Source organism: Medicago sativa, chromosome 2 (genome assembly GCF_051527215.1).
Source record: "Medicago sativa cultivar Bolivia chromosome 2, Bolivia_mono, whole genome shotgun sequence".
NCBI lineage: Eukaryota > Viridiplantae > Streptophyta > Magnoliopsida > Fabales > Fabaceae > Medicago > Medicago sativa.
The window spans coordinates 30,143,091-30,159,188 of record NC_140750.1 but is presented as its reverse complement, the minus strand read 5'-3'; the positions used below and the strand labels follow the sequence as shown (position 1 = coordinate 30,159,188).

The 16,098-nt window shown below is 34.4% G+C and overlaps 1 protein-coding gene across 11 annotated transcripts; it reads right to left on the bottom strand.

The window, feature by feature from the left end:
* Positions 1–3,584: 3,584 nt before the first annotated feature.
* LOC146946136 (uncharacterized) lies at positions 3,585–8,329 on the bottom strand. 11 transcript variants are annotated; one of them, XM_085744325.1, is made up of 10 exons: positions 8,181–8,329; positions 7,912–8,004; positions 7,795–7,834; positions 7,509–7,576; positions 7,086–7,232; positions 6,590–6,655; positions 6,236–6,437; positions 6,023–6,142; positions 4,081–4,295; positions 3,585–3,967 (listed from the first exon to the last, which is right to left on the bottom strand). In XM_085744325.1, the coding sequence occupies exons 3-7, from the start codon at positions 7,802–7,804 to the stop codon at positions 6,378–6,380; spliced, it is 351 nt and encodes a 116-aa protein (XP_085600451.1). In that variant the 5' UTR covers positions 7,805–7,834; positions 7,912–8,004; positions 8,181–8,329; the 3' UTR covers positions 3,585–3,967; positions 4,081–4,295; positions 6,023–6,142; positions 6,236–6,377. The 11 variants fall into 11 exon arrangements, with proteins under 11 accessions (XP_085600451.1, XP_085600447.1, XP_085600448.1 ...); XM_085744321.1 differs by adding an exon at positions 5,195–5,251 and having other exon boundaries at positions 5,913–6,142; positions 7,509–7,834; positions 7,912–7,956; XM_085744322.1 differs by adding an exon at positions 5,195–5,251 and having other exon boundaries at positions 7,509–7,834; positions 7,912–7,956.
* Positions 8,330–16,098: the final 7,769 nt, after the last annotated feature.

The window sequence follows — 16,098 nt, the reverse complement described above, 5'->3', positions numbered from 1 at the left end:
TTAAACCACCTACCCACCTCCAACCCTTCCAAATATCTCACCGATAACAACTGATTCCACCAACCTGACCCTTAGCCAAAAAATGTTGGCTAAGCCAGGTTGACAACACAACCAAAATTAAAGAATTTCATATTTTCGGCCATTTCAAAACTACCCATGCCTTTAGTTATTCCTTACATTTTCAAAATGACATTGTTATCAAGATTCAATCAGTAAATCAAGATTGAACATGAACACATACATTCACTATCATAGGAGGAAACTAATATATATATATACAATTACTCTTATTAATCAAACTAGTTACAAACCCGTGCTTCGCACGGGGGTTAGCTACTTTTTGGACAAAATATTATATCGGACAGATAGATTGCGAAATGACAGATAATTATAAACCATAACCCAATATTTAAAGTACTCCTGCATCACGGGTTAGAAAATGAAATGTTCAAAACGGCTTATCACGAGTAACAAATGAAAACGTCAAGGATTTTTTTTGTAGAGAGAGATACAAAGCAAGTTGCAGCGAAGACAACAATTGAGAAGGCTAAACGTGCATTGGAAAAGTAGTGGCTTTCAACAACTCAATAACTGTAAAGTTAATTTAGTAGAATAATTGTGAACTGAGTACTTGATCTGATCCACCACCCCTGCACTATGCAGAGTCAATCTAACCTCGTGGGTACCCACTATACGAGTACTCGTGGGTATTCAGGTATCCATGGGTACCCATGAAGTTTTGAATTTATTTATTTTTTGGTACAAATAAAAACATTTTTTAATTACCAAAAAACCTCAACTTTTAAACATCAATACATAATACTTTCAAAATTTCATAAATCATATATAATCCATAGGAAATTTATGATTCTTAGATAATCTATATGTTTTATGATGTGAATGAAGTGGAAACGGTGAACCTAATAAGATGAATTAAAAAAATTTAAAATAAAAATAGGTTATCATTGAGGATTTTTAGGTGGGCGGTAAAATTTTCTTCAATAAGGTAACAACTTTAAGTAATAAGATATGATATATAAAAATATTTTAGTAATTTACTTAATTTATTATCGGGTATGGTACCCGTGGTTATGGATACAATCAAATCTGTGTCTGTGTCCATATAATAATGGGTAGTCAAATACCCGTTTATTATACCCGTGGATACCCGTTTAGCTACCCGCTCCATGCCCGTGACAGATTTTACCCACGGGTATCCGTGGGCATTTAGAATACTATGGTTTTGAAATTCTTTATTATATGTTTGAATAAGTTATAATTTAGAAAATCTATTTATTACTAAAACCGATTCATATTTGCGCTTAGGTTTCTACTCTTTTTAACAATGTTGATACAATTTATCTAAGAACATATATGTAAATGTTGCAGATTAATAACTCTAAAATGATAAACAATCAAAGTTGCACATTTATAAACTAAAGAGGATCATTGCATCTACTAATGTGGGTGGGGTTCCAGAAGTGGACCTTGATCCAACCGAAAAACTATTGTGCTAAAAACTTTTTAAAGTAATGAAGGAAATTATAGGTTGAATAAAACAGTTTCTGAAGAGGGTTTGTATTTTGATGTTGTTTTGTTTGTGATTAAGACTAAACCGTGCCAGAAAATGTTGTGCCTGGAAATGTAGAAACTGCAGGAAATGCTGTTGCAAATGCTGGACTGACATGACTCCTAAATTTTAAGGATCAGTTTGGCAATTAGTATATTAATTGAAGGACTGATATGATTGATTATGTTATGATTTTAGGGACTAATTTGATTGAATTTGCAATTTCAGGGTGTTGCACCAAGGAGGCATGACCTTAGAGGACCAGCTCTTTCAGCTGATAGGCTTAAGCAAACACCAATGAGGGATCCTGCACCAGCTCATCCTACTTCTGTTGGCATAATTAGGGTTCCATATCCAACCTATGGTCCACCCGGTTCGACTTAACCTACTAAATTCATGGAGTTTATACCAACTCTTGAATTTCCAAAGAAGTGATGCTTCGTGGAGTTTAAAAGACTTGCCTATGACTTTTGCCCATATAATATTTCGGTTTCAATTTGTGTGTTCTGGCTTTTTTAGTTTATTTTGCACACATATGTTTCAAGGATCAATTTGATATCTGATTAAACAATCCAGGGACTTATTTGATGGTTTTTTAATATAACGTAGGGATCTATTTGATAGATGGAGAAATAATTCAGGGACTAATTTGATGATAATATTATTACAGAAATGTTACATTCCTCAATCATCTTCAACCTCTTTTCATTAGAACTTTGCCATAGGGCAAACATAAATTGGTCTTCCTGGGTTTTTTGAAGTATTGGATTTTCTAACAACACAAATTTTAGGACACCAACATTTAAGCACTCTCACAACACCATTAAACTTGGAGCTCGAAGATGAAGCTCGATTTTCATAACTGTTTTTTCCCATATTCCCACCCCCATCATTTCAGATTCAATTTCAATAGTTTTGCTTCAAGAAACTTGGATACTACATTACATTTCTCTAAATTTGTGTGTTTTAGATGTTTTTGTTGAGAAAAACACACACACCTCAGAATTTACCCATTATACTATCTTATAAGATGAATGATTTGATTTTGAAGGAAGATGAATATTTTTAAGAGAATTAGTTACAAACCCGTGCTTCGCATAGGTTGAACAACGTATCTTGTAAAAAAAATTGTTCCAAAGGAAAAATAAGCAAATTAAGGAATATTGCACAAACATTAGAAATATTTATCAAAGAAAAAAACATATATTTTGTTCATGAAGTCAGGAAAACAACATAATTCAGATTAAACTAATTGGAACCAATGAAGGAACCAATGATGTGCAAATTACGATTACATGTTAGCCAAACTTATAAAAGCAAGCGCAACTGTCACAGAGTTACCGGATTAACACCAATATTCACATCACACAAAATGAACCAAAGAAACAAAATGAGTGGTTAAAGACCTTTTTGACTTAAAAAGTATAATGTTCGTTCATGTCAATTCTAATATTGAATAAATGATCGTTGGTGGATTGTGTATGATCCTCTTGGATGTTGAAGCTCTATCGAATTAATGGTGTGTCTTCCATACAAAATCATTTCATTTCTCTTTTATTTCAACTTTGGCCATCATTTGAGCTCCTTCCTCAGGCCTCACTGCTTTACCTCTGGCGCTATGTAATAATTTGGTGTGGATGGCGCACACAATGAGAGGAATTTTTTGAAAAATAATCTCAGTACTTTCTTAAAATTAAAAAATAATAAATTTTGACAAAAAGTTGTTTTGCAGAATTCTTTCAGAAAGAAAAAATATATGTTCTTTAGTACAAATTGTTACTATCATTCTCGTGGATATTGAGAACTCGTTGTGTTGTTTTGTTCAATTATTTAGCAACAACAATTTTTGAACATACACTAACAGAACATTTTATTAAGATATTGTACCTCTTTGATAACTAAATATAACATAAAAAAAACATCAATAATATTTGAGAAGTCGTTGTGAATCATAAACTAAAAATGACTAATGGAATGTAATAAAATAAAAAACTTATCATAAAGAGCAACAGAATTTAACTCGGAAATGAATATCTACTCTTGACAAATTAGATAATAGAGGTCTCAACACAAGTAGAGTCTAGACCAATCAACAATACAATCAAATGCTGAAATAACAGCAACCAGATCCCAAACTCAAATTAAAACATAATAAATTACACCAATACAATGCTAATAGAATTGCAAAGGAACGGGCAGAGAAACAGCTGAAAGCAACTAACGAAAATACATGATAATAATTTTCTAATTGCTAATAAGAATTGAATCTAATGGTGGAAAAAATGATCATTACAAATCTATAAGGCAACGATTAAGGGCTTTTGCATTCTTGAATTATTTCATCGCCGTTGCGAAGTTGCAGCCAAGTGAAATTATCTATATCCAAATGCTCTCCACCTACAGCATAATACACCAAATATCAGTAAAATCACTACACCAAGAGGTATCTAAATTTCATTTTAAAAGTTAAGTTGAATCAATAAAATGCTAGTCATGCCCCCAAAAATTACCTGCTGTACAAAAAATACTAATTTGAATAACTCATTTCTGGAACTCAATTAATAAACACGGTGAAACCATTTCTGCAAAGATTTCCACAAAGAACATAACTGTTAACAGCCTTCTTCTCTCCGATGTAATCTTTGATCCTCTAAGCCATGAAATCAACTTCCTGCACCATTAACAGCCTTCTTATCTCCATTGTTGAGGGAAGATGCCATGGATCCTATAGAAATTTAACAAAGTGTTTTGCTTAATGAAATTTATACCACAAAATTGCATAACCCACACCAAGATGTATGTAAAAGATTCACAAATTTCCTGAGCAGAAAAGACATCATAATATTGAGAATAATAGTATGGGGCAAGAAGGAAGGTGGAATAAATTTTTGAAGAAAAAAGAAAGAACGGTTTATTTTTGGTAGAAAAGAATAGAAGTATAGAAAAAATGGGTAGAAAAAACTTAGAATATTATATTTATGTTAGTAGCTGTGGCAGTCCTTTATATTTCAATAGATAGAGTGAAAGCTAATTATTCAAGGAAGTCAAATAAAATTACCAATAAAATCATCTTACCCTATTTCATAATATAAAAACCTAATCATTTTATTTTACATAAAAACATAATATGGAGTACAACATTCCTAGAGGACTAAGAAAATGCTTTGGTTCTGGGAATTCAAAGAACTATCTTAGCAGTTAGTTAGGACTGTTCAAATAAACGGAAAAACAGAACCCAACTATAAAACCAAATCATACTACACTAAAAAGAACCAAACTGTTTCTCTGATATGACGAACTGATGTTTCAAACATGGTTCACTACACTAACCGAACTCAAACTATAAAAATTGATCCACACAAACTGTTGTTCTCGCTTGTTTTTAAAACAGTTCAGATTCAACAAACGTACCTTGCATCAATTACAAACTGTACTCAAATTTTGAACTTATATAAGTATGCCTTGTGATGTGCTTTTAGTCAATTACATGGTAAGCTTACAGGTTGCTTAGACATAGTAAGCTTACAGGTTGCTTAGTCTACTTGTAATAACTCGAGAAAAAAAGGAGTACGTTGATACAGTCCAAAATTATATAATGCACTTTTAATGTGGAGGAAACTTTACCCCTATTTCAACTTGAACACCAAATTGTCCATGATTCTACTTTGCATTAAGCCAAAACTTCAATCAAATCAACGCCAATCAATTTTTTTAATAAAATAACAATAGACAACTTTAACTGCATTTTTTCATCCAGATAGAAGAGCATGTGCTTTAAGAAATTATAGATCAAAGCTATATACACATAATAGAACAACCACATACTTTTTATCTATTAACAGACAAGATAAACTCAGCAAACTCATTTTTTTTAACAAAACATGGAATATCTTTACATTGACTCTATTCCTTGGCTCATCTAATAGGAACATGCAAATGGCTATATTTCATTAAATTCCATATGCATGTAAAGACAAAGAAACAATTGATCAATATATTATAGTAGGAAGATAAATTTTAGAAGTGCACGTAGTAGCCAATTAGACCAGAAATAATTAACGGGGCAGGAAGACCAAGCCATTTCTTTTGTAACCACATCACAGAAGGATGCATGAACAAATGCAAAAAAGAGGATGCATGAACACTGACATATCAGGGAGATGAAATTATTAATCAATAAAAAAGATCTTTCACATCATTTTTTGATGATTTGTGATAATACTCATTATTTTGAAATTCAATAAATTAGTGGTGTCAATAATGGGAATGAATCTGCCATTTGCAATAGGAAAGAAAGTGCTTAAAAACCATCTGAATTATGCTTATAATTACATCCACATACCTCATAAGAAGAAAATGCATAACACCAAAAGGACAAAAGGTGTCAAAGTGAATCAAAAGTAAGTTGAGGTGTATGATTAAAAGTTGTGTTATCCAAGCATTGATACAGACCTGCCGTTTCCTATCATCCAGCTTCACCGAACCGTCAATCCTGGAAACTTCGAAACCCTTTTCACTAAAATAATAATCCATTATATCTAGCACTTTGGTCCACTGACTGAAGATCAGAACCTAATAGCATTTAGCAAAGGCAGGTGCAGATGAGTAGCAGCTTGGCCACAAAAAGGAAGCAGAAAGGCACAAGCACAGAACTTTAAAGCATACCTTGTGATTCCGTGCAAATAGCCACTCCAGGAATCGGTCGAGCAATTGAAATTTTCCAATAAATCAATACAATTAAAGAAGACAATGAATGTGACATCTGAAAAACAAAGTATTGAGCTTCCTTAAATGACATCATAGAGATTTAGATCAATTGTCTCCCTTGGCTCAATCTCGTGTTGTTGGTTGATGTTGTAGGTATTATCTATAAAACACAGTAAGTAAAATCTAAGGAAGCCATCATCAAGCAAAACATCATATAAACCTTCACATAAAACAAACCTAGAGAAGGAAATAATAAAAAGAGGAACTTTTGCGATTAAAATAATGGGCTAAAGTAATGACTAATTCACAGACCTGGCGCTCAGTAAGCTCTCCTCTTCCTGCGAAGTCAACCCGAAATAGAGCAATCGAATGCACAATCTGCAAAAAAATATATTCAGTCAACTCTCCAAATCACATGATTGTCTCATGTTTGCTATTTTATCGGTTCAACTGATCTCTTCAGAAATGAAACTCAAACAACAAATTTAAACATATATAATATAGAAGGAAAACATAAGCATACACTCTTTTTTCAATGTGTGTTGTAAACTTGCCAAACTTCTATTCTAACATATATAGAAGATGAACCATTATTTGTAGCTTCTATTCTTAGCTTACTCTATTCTAACCTATCTCAAAAAAAATTGTTTTGTTGTATTTAGAATCAAAAAGAAATAATTTTCTCATCTTTAATACCATGATTTTGTTTGGCACATATATGGTATTCTTATAACAATGTAAATTGAGCAAAATAAAATCTTCAATCATAAGCTTTCAAGTCAGTAACTCTCAACACCATAAACATTACCTCAGCTTTTCTCTGCAACCTAGCATCACCTTCAGCCTTAATACCATCCACCTTTAGCAATTTCCTCATAAGTAACTCTGTAGTCACAAAAAATTCTTTGTCAGAAACCTTGGTCCCTCCATTGACAGCCACATCCAAGACCAACACCTGCAAAATTAAAATCAGTAATATCTTCATTATCTAGTTCAAGTTATAATGTTTCTATAATGAATGATAATAATATTCAAAAATAAATCAAGCAATTAACAAACCTAAAAATAAATTGTCACTAATTTCTTATAAATTCAAAAATAAATTGACAGTAAGCTCTAAAGTTAAAAAGTCCATGAGCCCTAAAAAGCGATCAATACTCCAAATCATGAAAGTAAAATCACTAATGAACAAAAGAAGCCTAAAGTAATTTTCTGGAAAAGATAAACATACATCATTGTCACTAATTTCCTTCTGCCAGCTCTTCAAATTCCATGTATCAACTCCTTTAGAACCATAGGCTGCAATGTGAATGCACAAGAAACAACTTAATTCACCAAAAAGATCACGCTTGTGAATTGAAAAATAGTGAATTAAACACAAAGTTATGAACAACATATCTCATTCACAAGGTGACCAGTGGGAGCTAAGAAAACAATCAATATTTTGACACCAGTGGACCTAATAGCTTGACCAGTCTCTTTGATAAGCAGAACAGAAATCAATGTTTTTCTTAAACCTGTATCCATTATTGCAACTTGAAATGCCTCCAACAGATCCTGTAGTGAAAATCCAAAATTGCATGAACCCAAAAATACAATCTTTGACAAAACACAAAAACAAAAAAAACCCATACCAGTTGGACGCGATTCAGAGAGTCCTGTTGAGGCCAATCTGCATTCTAAACACATGAAACCCTAATCACCATCGAAACAGAGAAAAAAAAATTCTGGAAAAAACAATAAAACAAAAATCAAGCATTCAATCATGAGATCAACAAATGAGAACAACAAAAACCCAATTCTCTCAATCGATCAAAGAGGAAATGAATAAAACAGCCAAATCAAAAAAGAGAGAAAAAATTAATAAAAACAAACAAAACAAAAAATGAAATACATCAATAACCTAGACATGCATGCTGAAAAAGATGATGAACGGTGGAGATTAGTGTGTTCGACGGCGAGATCGACGACGGCGACGGCGAGATTGACGGCGGCAGTGAAGATCGCAGGTGACGGAGAGAGCGTTTTAGAGAACGCGTATTTTAGAGAAAGTTTTTTTTTTATTTCCTTGTCCAGAGCCACTCCATATATTGCCCAAATGTTAGTGGAAACAATGAGATTACTAAAATGCCCCCTTCTCAAATAAGTAGATTACCAAAATGCCCTCAGAAGGGCAAAATGGTCAAAAACACAGACATTTATTTTCTTATCTAGGTTAGTAGATATCTCACACAATAAGCAATTAATCTACCCCAAAGTTGGGTTCTATCTAAAGGAACTCACCATGACTTAATTTGGATGCTTTAAAATAGCTTCTATTATAGCTTAAGCTTCTGCCTTAATCAAACTTAAGTGCTCATGGCTTATCTGAAATAGCTTAAGTATAAACTTATTGCTTCTACTTCCAGCTTTTCATCTCACCGGCAACAACAACCACTTCTAATATCTTTTGAAACCCTTAGCTCCTGCACTAAACCCTTGCTTCACGCCAAACATGTATCCCAAGCTCTAGCTTAACAGCACTTAACTGCTTAAACAACAACTTATAGCTTCTGCAAATTTCAATTTCAACCCAAGCTCCAACCCATCGATCCAAACATGCATAATCAGTTCTAAAACCACTCATACAACAACTTATTAAGCTTATCATTCCTAATATAATCATCATAAAGCCATGCAAGAACAACTTAATCACTTAAGGGGACCAAAGCTTCAACTCAAAACTCAAACCCTTGTACCCAAAGTTCATTTCCTATGCTTCTTCTCTTGATTGTTTTCTTCTAAACACCAACATAAAGCATCTTCCAACACCAAAAATTCACATGCAAACACTAACTAAACCTGAACTTGCAAAATAAAGACAGACACTACATGCTCGTTTATCCAAATTTTTCTAGTGTATTTTGCTGTATTTATATTTTGTGTTTTTATATTTAAATTTGAAAAAATATTATATTATCATCAAAAAAATTGTAGCAGAAGAATGTTCAACTAAAGAAAACAGTTAATTTCGCTGACAAAATAAATAAATAAACTATTTTTTAAATGTCCATCTAATTTTTAACCTTTTTGAGGTTCATTTATGTTACTCTTTTATTAAGCAATCAATTAAATAAACTATTTTGACCTTTTTAAAAATTATAATTTTTTTACTAAAAATAGTCAACGTTCACCTTTACTTTAGACCATTTTTGAGGTTCTTATTAAACACACACATAAGTGAACCATTGACACTTGGTGTAAATATTTTGACAGAAACCTAGTCTTACCCAAATAAAATAATTAATTATATGTCAAATAATATTTTTAATAAATGAAAATATCTTTAATAGGCTCTAATTGTACGGACTTAAGAGGCCCGAACCAATCAATCTCTGAGTCGTCCAGCAACAAAATTCATTAAGAATACAGTGTGAAGGCCCAATAAGTGTGACATGTACCATCAAGATGAACGCTTATCTCATAGCAATGGTGCATTAGAGGATCCTACCTTCTACACCACCTAAAATATTCCGCTTGTTAATTCTGTCAGTACTATCTAAAATAAATAAATAAACTATTTTTGAGGTGGAACCTTCAAAAATTTGCATAATAAACCATTTTTTTAATTGGTTGCTTAATAAAAGAGTAACATTTTTTTTTAAGAAATCAAAATGGAATATAAACCAGTTGGCTACCCCCCAGTACAAGGTGTACCAAAGGATATAGAAAATAATTACAACAATGTTTTGGTGGTAACACATGACAGTAATAAAAGACTAACTTAATATTAAAAGATTTTTTTTTTTTTTTTGTGGTGGACGAGGTTTGAACCCCGGACCTTACATATATTATGCATTGTCCCTACCTGTCCTCGTGAGCTTAGCTCAGTTGGTATGGACAATGCATAATATATGCAAGGTTTGGGGTTCAAACCCCGGCCACCACCAAAAAAAATTATTCATGTCCCTACCCACTAAGCTAAGCTCACGATGACATAATCTTAAAAGAATTGATCGCATAGCAAAGGATTTGTATAAAGATTGATAGCAAAATTAAAGAGGAATTGTATAAAGATTTGTTTAAACATTGGTCAAATTTATTTGATGAACTCAGACATTTTTTTATTTTTTTTAACCCTCCTGTTCTTAAGGAAAAATAAATATGAGCCTAGTCATATAACATTTATTTATTTTATTTTTGTCAAAAAAATTATTTATTTATTTTATTTTTCAAATTTAAATATAAAACCACAAAATATAAATACAGCAAAATAAACTAGACAAATTTGGATAGACGAACATGTAGTGTCCGTCTTTATTTTGCGTGTAATTATTAGTAAACTATCATTTATGCATAATGTACTAAATGTTGAGATTTTATCTCTCAAAATAAATTAATAAAAAAATACTGATTCGATGATATTGATTTTAAAAAATAAATTACTTTTTTAAATAAATTACTTTTTTAATTTATTGGAATGTGATTCGATGATATTGATTTTAAGGTAATTATTGGAGTGAAATAATAATTTGATTCCGTTACCTGAATGTGGCATCAATACTACCCAAAAAATACTGATTCAAGGCGAATTTTTTTAGGAGATTTCATATGTATGAGGGGAGAAGAATTGAATGTGCTGATGCCTGATAGTCAACTATTAGTTTTATTTTTCCTTCTCCGAATGGGTATTCCACAATATTAGTAAGATTTTTTTTTTTTACTAATAGTAGCAAATAAATATGATTATTAGCATTAATTGTGAATTACTATTCCATAACAATGCCATAACAATGTGCCACATTAATGGTAATTAAGTAGGTTTGATTATTTAGGGACATTATAGTCTGAATGATATTTGACCGTTTAATATGTGAATCATTTGTGGCATATAAATACACCATCACTGTCTCCTCAAAACACTACCAAGCCAAAAGAAATTAACTTAGCAAAGAAAAGAATTGTTCACTAATGGCAAACCACATCTCTAATTTCTTTTATTTCTTTGTCATCCTAGCCACCATTGCCGCAGGTAATTATTAATTTCTTCAAACTTTTTTTATGTTAATTAATTTTTAAATGATAAACATCTAAATATTTTTCTCTCTAATTTATTTATGCATGGAACCATAGTGCAATATTCAACGGTGGAAGCAGGCACATGCACAGATATATTCAACAGATGTGATGACATAGATTGCCCTTCACATTGTAAATCTACTCATGGCACCGTTGGAGTAAGTTGGAAATGTGATCTCTTCAACTTATGCACTTGTACTTTCAATCAAGATCCTTCCTCAAAGAATTTGTGTCGTATTGGGATGGGAACATGCTATCAAGGTGAATGTGATCAATCTTGTTGTAATGCAAAGTGTGCTGCCGCTTATAAAAAAGGTTTTGGGACTTGTATTCCAAATCAGTTTACCAAGGATAGATGTGTTTGTTCCTATAGAAGCTAGAAATCGATTATTGTAAGGATATAAAACATCTATGAATGAAATAAGTTTATTTTTCCTATTTGAAACGTACTTGTGTCCATCATTGCCTTCACATATTATTACTTCAATCAAACTGAACTCTATAATGTATTTTTACGCCAATATTTGAAGAGCTAGCAATGCTGCTTGGTACGAATAATTGATACGATGTAAGCATAAAATAGAGAAATTGAGTTTTGATTGGCCATACATAGGGTAGATATTATTTGAAAGAATTACTTATTTGTCTCATATAGAATTGTTCTGTTTCTTGTGAATATCTCTAAAAACAATAACCATTTTCCATCTTCCCAAAAAATATAAAAAAAATAACCATTTTCCATATGAAACTGGAGTACAGAGATGATAAATCTGTTGGGTAATCAAGTGTGAGTGATTATGTCCCACATCGAATAGGAATGGAGGAAACAAAGGATATATAAGAGAGGGAACCCATAAAACTCATTGCCTTAAGGTTTTGGGTAAGAGTGTGGTGTCTAAGTCTCTTATGGTCCTGGACGTCTGACCCATTGCCGCTCCTGGGGCTCCCCGGACTCCCCAACAAAATCAGTTATTAAAGGCCTGGGGCTCCCCGGACTCCCGAACAAAATCATAGTTAAAGGTTTTGGGTAAGAGTGTGGTGTCTAAGTTTTGGGTAAGAGTGTGGTGTCTAAGTCTCTTATGGTCCTGGGCCGCTCCCGGGGCTCCCCGGACTCCCCAACCTGGACGTCTGACCCATTGCCGCTCTTGGGGCTCCCCGGACTCCCCATCATAGTTATTAAAGGCCTGGGGCTCCCCGGACTCCCGAACAAAATCATAGTTAAAGGTTTTGGGTAAGAGTGTGGTGTCTAAGTTTTGGGTAAGAGTGTGGTGTCTAAGTCTCTTATGGTCCTGGGCCGCTCCCGGGGCTCCCCGGACTCCCCAACCTGGACGTCTGACCCATTGCCGCTCTTGGGGCTCCCCGGACTCCCCAACAAAATATCATAGTTAAAGGTTTTGGGTAAGAGTGTGGTGTCTAAGTTTTGGGTAAGAGTGTGGTGTCTAAGTCTCTTATGGTCCTGGGCCGCTCCCGGGGCTCCCCGGACTCTCCAACCTGGACGTCTGACCCATTGCCGCTCTTGGGGCTCCCCGGACTCCCCAACAAAATCATAGTTAAAGGTTTTGGGTAAGAGTGTGGTTAAAGGTTTTGGGGTAAGAGTGTGGTTAAAGGTTTTGGGTAACATAGTTAAAGGTTTTGGGTAAGAGTGTGGTTAAAGGTTTTGGGGTAAGAGTGTGGTTAAGTTGGGTAAGAGTGTGGTGTCTAAGTCTCTTATGGTCCTGGACGTCTGACCCATTGCCGCTCCCGGGGCTCCCCGGACTCCCCAACGAAATCATAGTTAAACTTAGACATATATACCATATAAGACATATATACCATATACCACCAATATACACAAAAATTGAACCATTGCCGCTCCTGGGGCTCCCCGGACTCCCCAACAAAGTGTGGTGTCTAAGTTTTGGGTAAGAGTGTGGTGTCTAAGTCTCTTATGGTCCTGGACGTCTGACCCATTGCTGCTCCCAGGGCTCCCCGGACTCCCCAACAAAATCATAGTTAAACTTAGACATATATACCATATAAGACATATATACCATATACCACCAATATACACAAAAATTGAACCATTGCCGCTCCTGGGGCTCCCCGGACTCCCCAACAAAATCATAGTTAAAGGTTTTGGGTAAGTTTTGGGTAAGATTGTGGTGTCTAAGTTTTGGGTAAGAGTGTGGTGTCTAAGTCTCTTATGGTCCTGGACGTCTGACCCATTGCCGCTCCTGGGGCTCCCCGGACTCCCCCAACAAAATCATAGTTAAACTTAGACATATATACCATATACCACCAATATACACAAAAATTGATTAGATGGAATTAGACATATATACCATATACCACCAATATACACAAAAATTGATTAGATGGAATTAGACATATATACCATATACCACCAATATACAAAAAAATTGATTAGATGGAATTGACTACTATGTATGTAGAGCAACTTTTGGGAAGCATTTTACCAACATTAACCACCAATATACACAAAAATTGATTAGATGGAATTGACATTGATTCGATGGAATTGACTACTATGTTTGTAGAGCAACTTTTGGTAAGCATTTTACCAACATTAAAACATATAGTGTTCTGGACTGGTCAGAAGACCAATCACACGTCAGCATGTGGCATGAGATACACCGCCTTAAGGCTCCGCACTTGAAGGAGCACGCTAGCTTTAATACGTCATGCAACTAGGTATGGCAACAAAATTCATATCCGTGGTTACCCGCCCGAACCAAACCTAATTTGACGGGCTTTTCCCGTTTTGACTGGGTTTGGGTTTTCTCCGATTTCAAAACACGGGTATGGGACGGGTAACAGGTATATAGGTACCCACCCCGAACTCATACCCAAACCCGTCCCGAATGCAAAAAATTACTTTATGTTGATATGTCATGTTTGATAATTGGCATGTTATAAAAACTACCATTGATATTTAAATGAGCAACTAAATCAATCAGTTTAACAAATGATAAAGTGAGCATATTGTTGGATAATGCATTACAACATTTCTCTAAGAGTTGCAAAAAAACTTCTATTTTTATTAAAAAAAAAAACATATTCAATGCGGGGACGGGGATGGAGCGGAGATTCCCGAACCCGTCGGGGACGGGGATGGGGTTCAACTTCTCATCCCCGTTGGGTATGAGTAGGGTAACAGGTAAGTATATGAAAATCGGGTATGGGGAAGGGGAATGTAAAACATGTCCCCACCCCGCCCCATTGCCATGCCTACGTGCAGCACTGAAGTACGACCTTGCATGAGGATCACCCTACATGTATCCTCCTCCATCCCTAATCACACGCAGCATAACCCGGAGACAGTTATGACCAACGCGTGTCTATATAAGGGTGAACTTGCTTCACTCTCAAGGTACACATCACTTTTCACAACACTTTCTACACACTCTTTCTCAGTTCCATTACTGACTTGAGCGTCGGAGTGCTAACGTGCCTGTAGGCACCTTCCGTTCCAACAATTTTAGGCTCTTCAACTTTTCCGGCTAAACAGCAGTGCATGGATCATGTTTGTGTAGTGAGATATATCTATTGTATTGAGGCTCTTCAACTTTTCCCTCCAACAATTTTTGGGAATATTACTTAATCTATTTTTTTTTTTTGGTATCCACCTACTAGTGTATTGGTTTTTCAATGTTGAAACTATGTACTTTATCTACTGTTTTGATTGTTACTTTTGAAAGAATTATATGAATGAGATATTGATATTTTTAGTTATATATTTCTGTATTTTAATTATTTATTAATATATTTATTTAAATTGGCAACAAAAGCTGTCCATTTTATTTTAGTTTTTTAAACAAACTAAACATTTGCGACCGTTGGGAAGCGTCGCAAGCCTGTTTAAATTAAATTAAAGCACCTACTTTGTGACTGTTATGAACTGTCGCACAGGAGCAATTGCGGCTGTTGGCAAGGGTCGCAATAGCCTTTGCGACGGTTGGTACGACTGTTCTCTGAACTGTCAGAAAAGGCAGTTGCGACCCCAACATCAGCGCCTGTTTTTCTTTTAACAGTAGCAATCAGTCATTTTAAAAGTCGCAAAATGCCTTTTTTTCTTGTAGTGAGTGGCTTGGCCCAGGGAGACAAGTGAAAGGGGAGCAGATTCAAAACTTGAAATAGAGATTAATTCACATAGAGGTTGCAATGGCAAGCTTGCATGTTGGATTGGTTAGAGTTTGGATGTTGAATTAGAGATTCAGGGTGAAGAGGGAGGGAAAACCTTGAGAGGAGGGAGAGAATGAGGGAATATGCTTCTCATTGTGTGGAAAAGAATAGTGAAAATGAATGGAGTAAGGGAATGTTTCATATATATAGGTGGTTTGAAATTAAAGAAATATCATCACTTAAACCGTCATTTTCGGACGCGTTTAACTGACACTAATAACAGACAGAATTAACAAGAGAGATATTATAGGTGGTGTAGAAGGTAGGATCCTATAATGCACCATGCTATGAGATAAGCGTTCACCTTGATGGACTTGCACATGTCTTGCTTATTCGGCCTTTACACCGTATTCTTATTGAATTTTGTTGGTGGACGACTCAAAGAATGATTGGGTCGGACCTCTTAAGTCCGTACAATTAGAGCCTATTAAATATATTTTCATTTATTAAAAGTATTACTTGACATATAATTAATTATTTTATATGGGTAAGATTAGGTTTCTGTCAAAATATTTACACCAAGTATCGATGGTTCCTAACTTATGCGTTTGTGTTTAATATGAACCTTTACTACGTTTAGT

Excerpts from the sequence above, each read along its gene's own strand:
- LOC146946136 (XM_085744319.1), bottom strand. The coding sequence starts at position 7,673 with ATGTTGTTCATAACTTTGTGTTTAATTCACTATTTTTCAATTCACAAG. Across the intron at positions 7,233-7,508 it reads AGGAAATTAGTGACAATGAT|GTGTTGGTCTTGGATGTGGC; the intron begins GTATGTTTATCT and ends TTAATTTTGCAG. Across the intron at positions 6,438-6,589 it reads GAGAGCTTACTGAGCGCCAG|ATAATACCTACAACATCAAC; the intron begins GTCTGTGAATTA and ends TGTGTTTTATAG.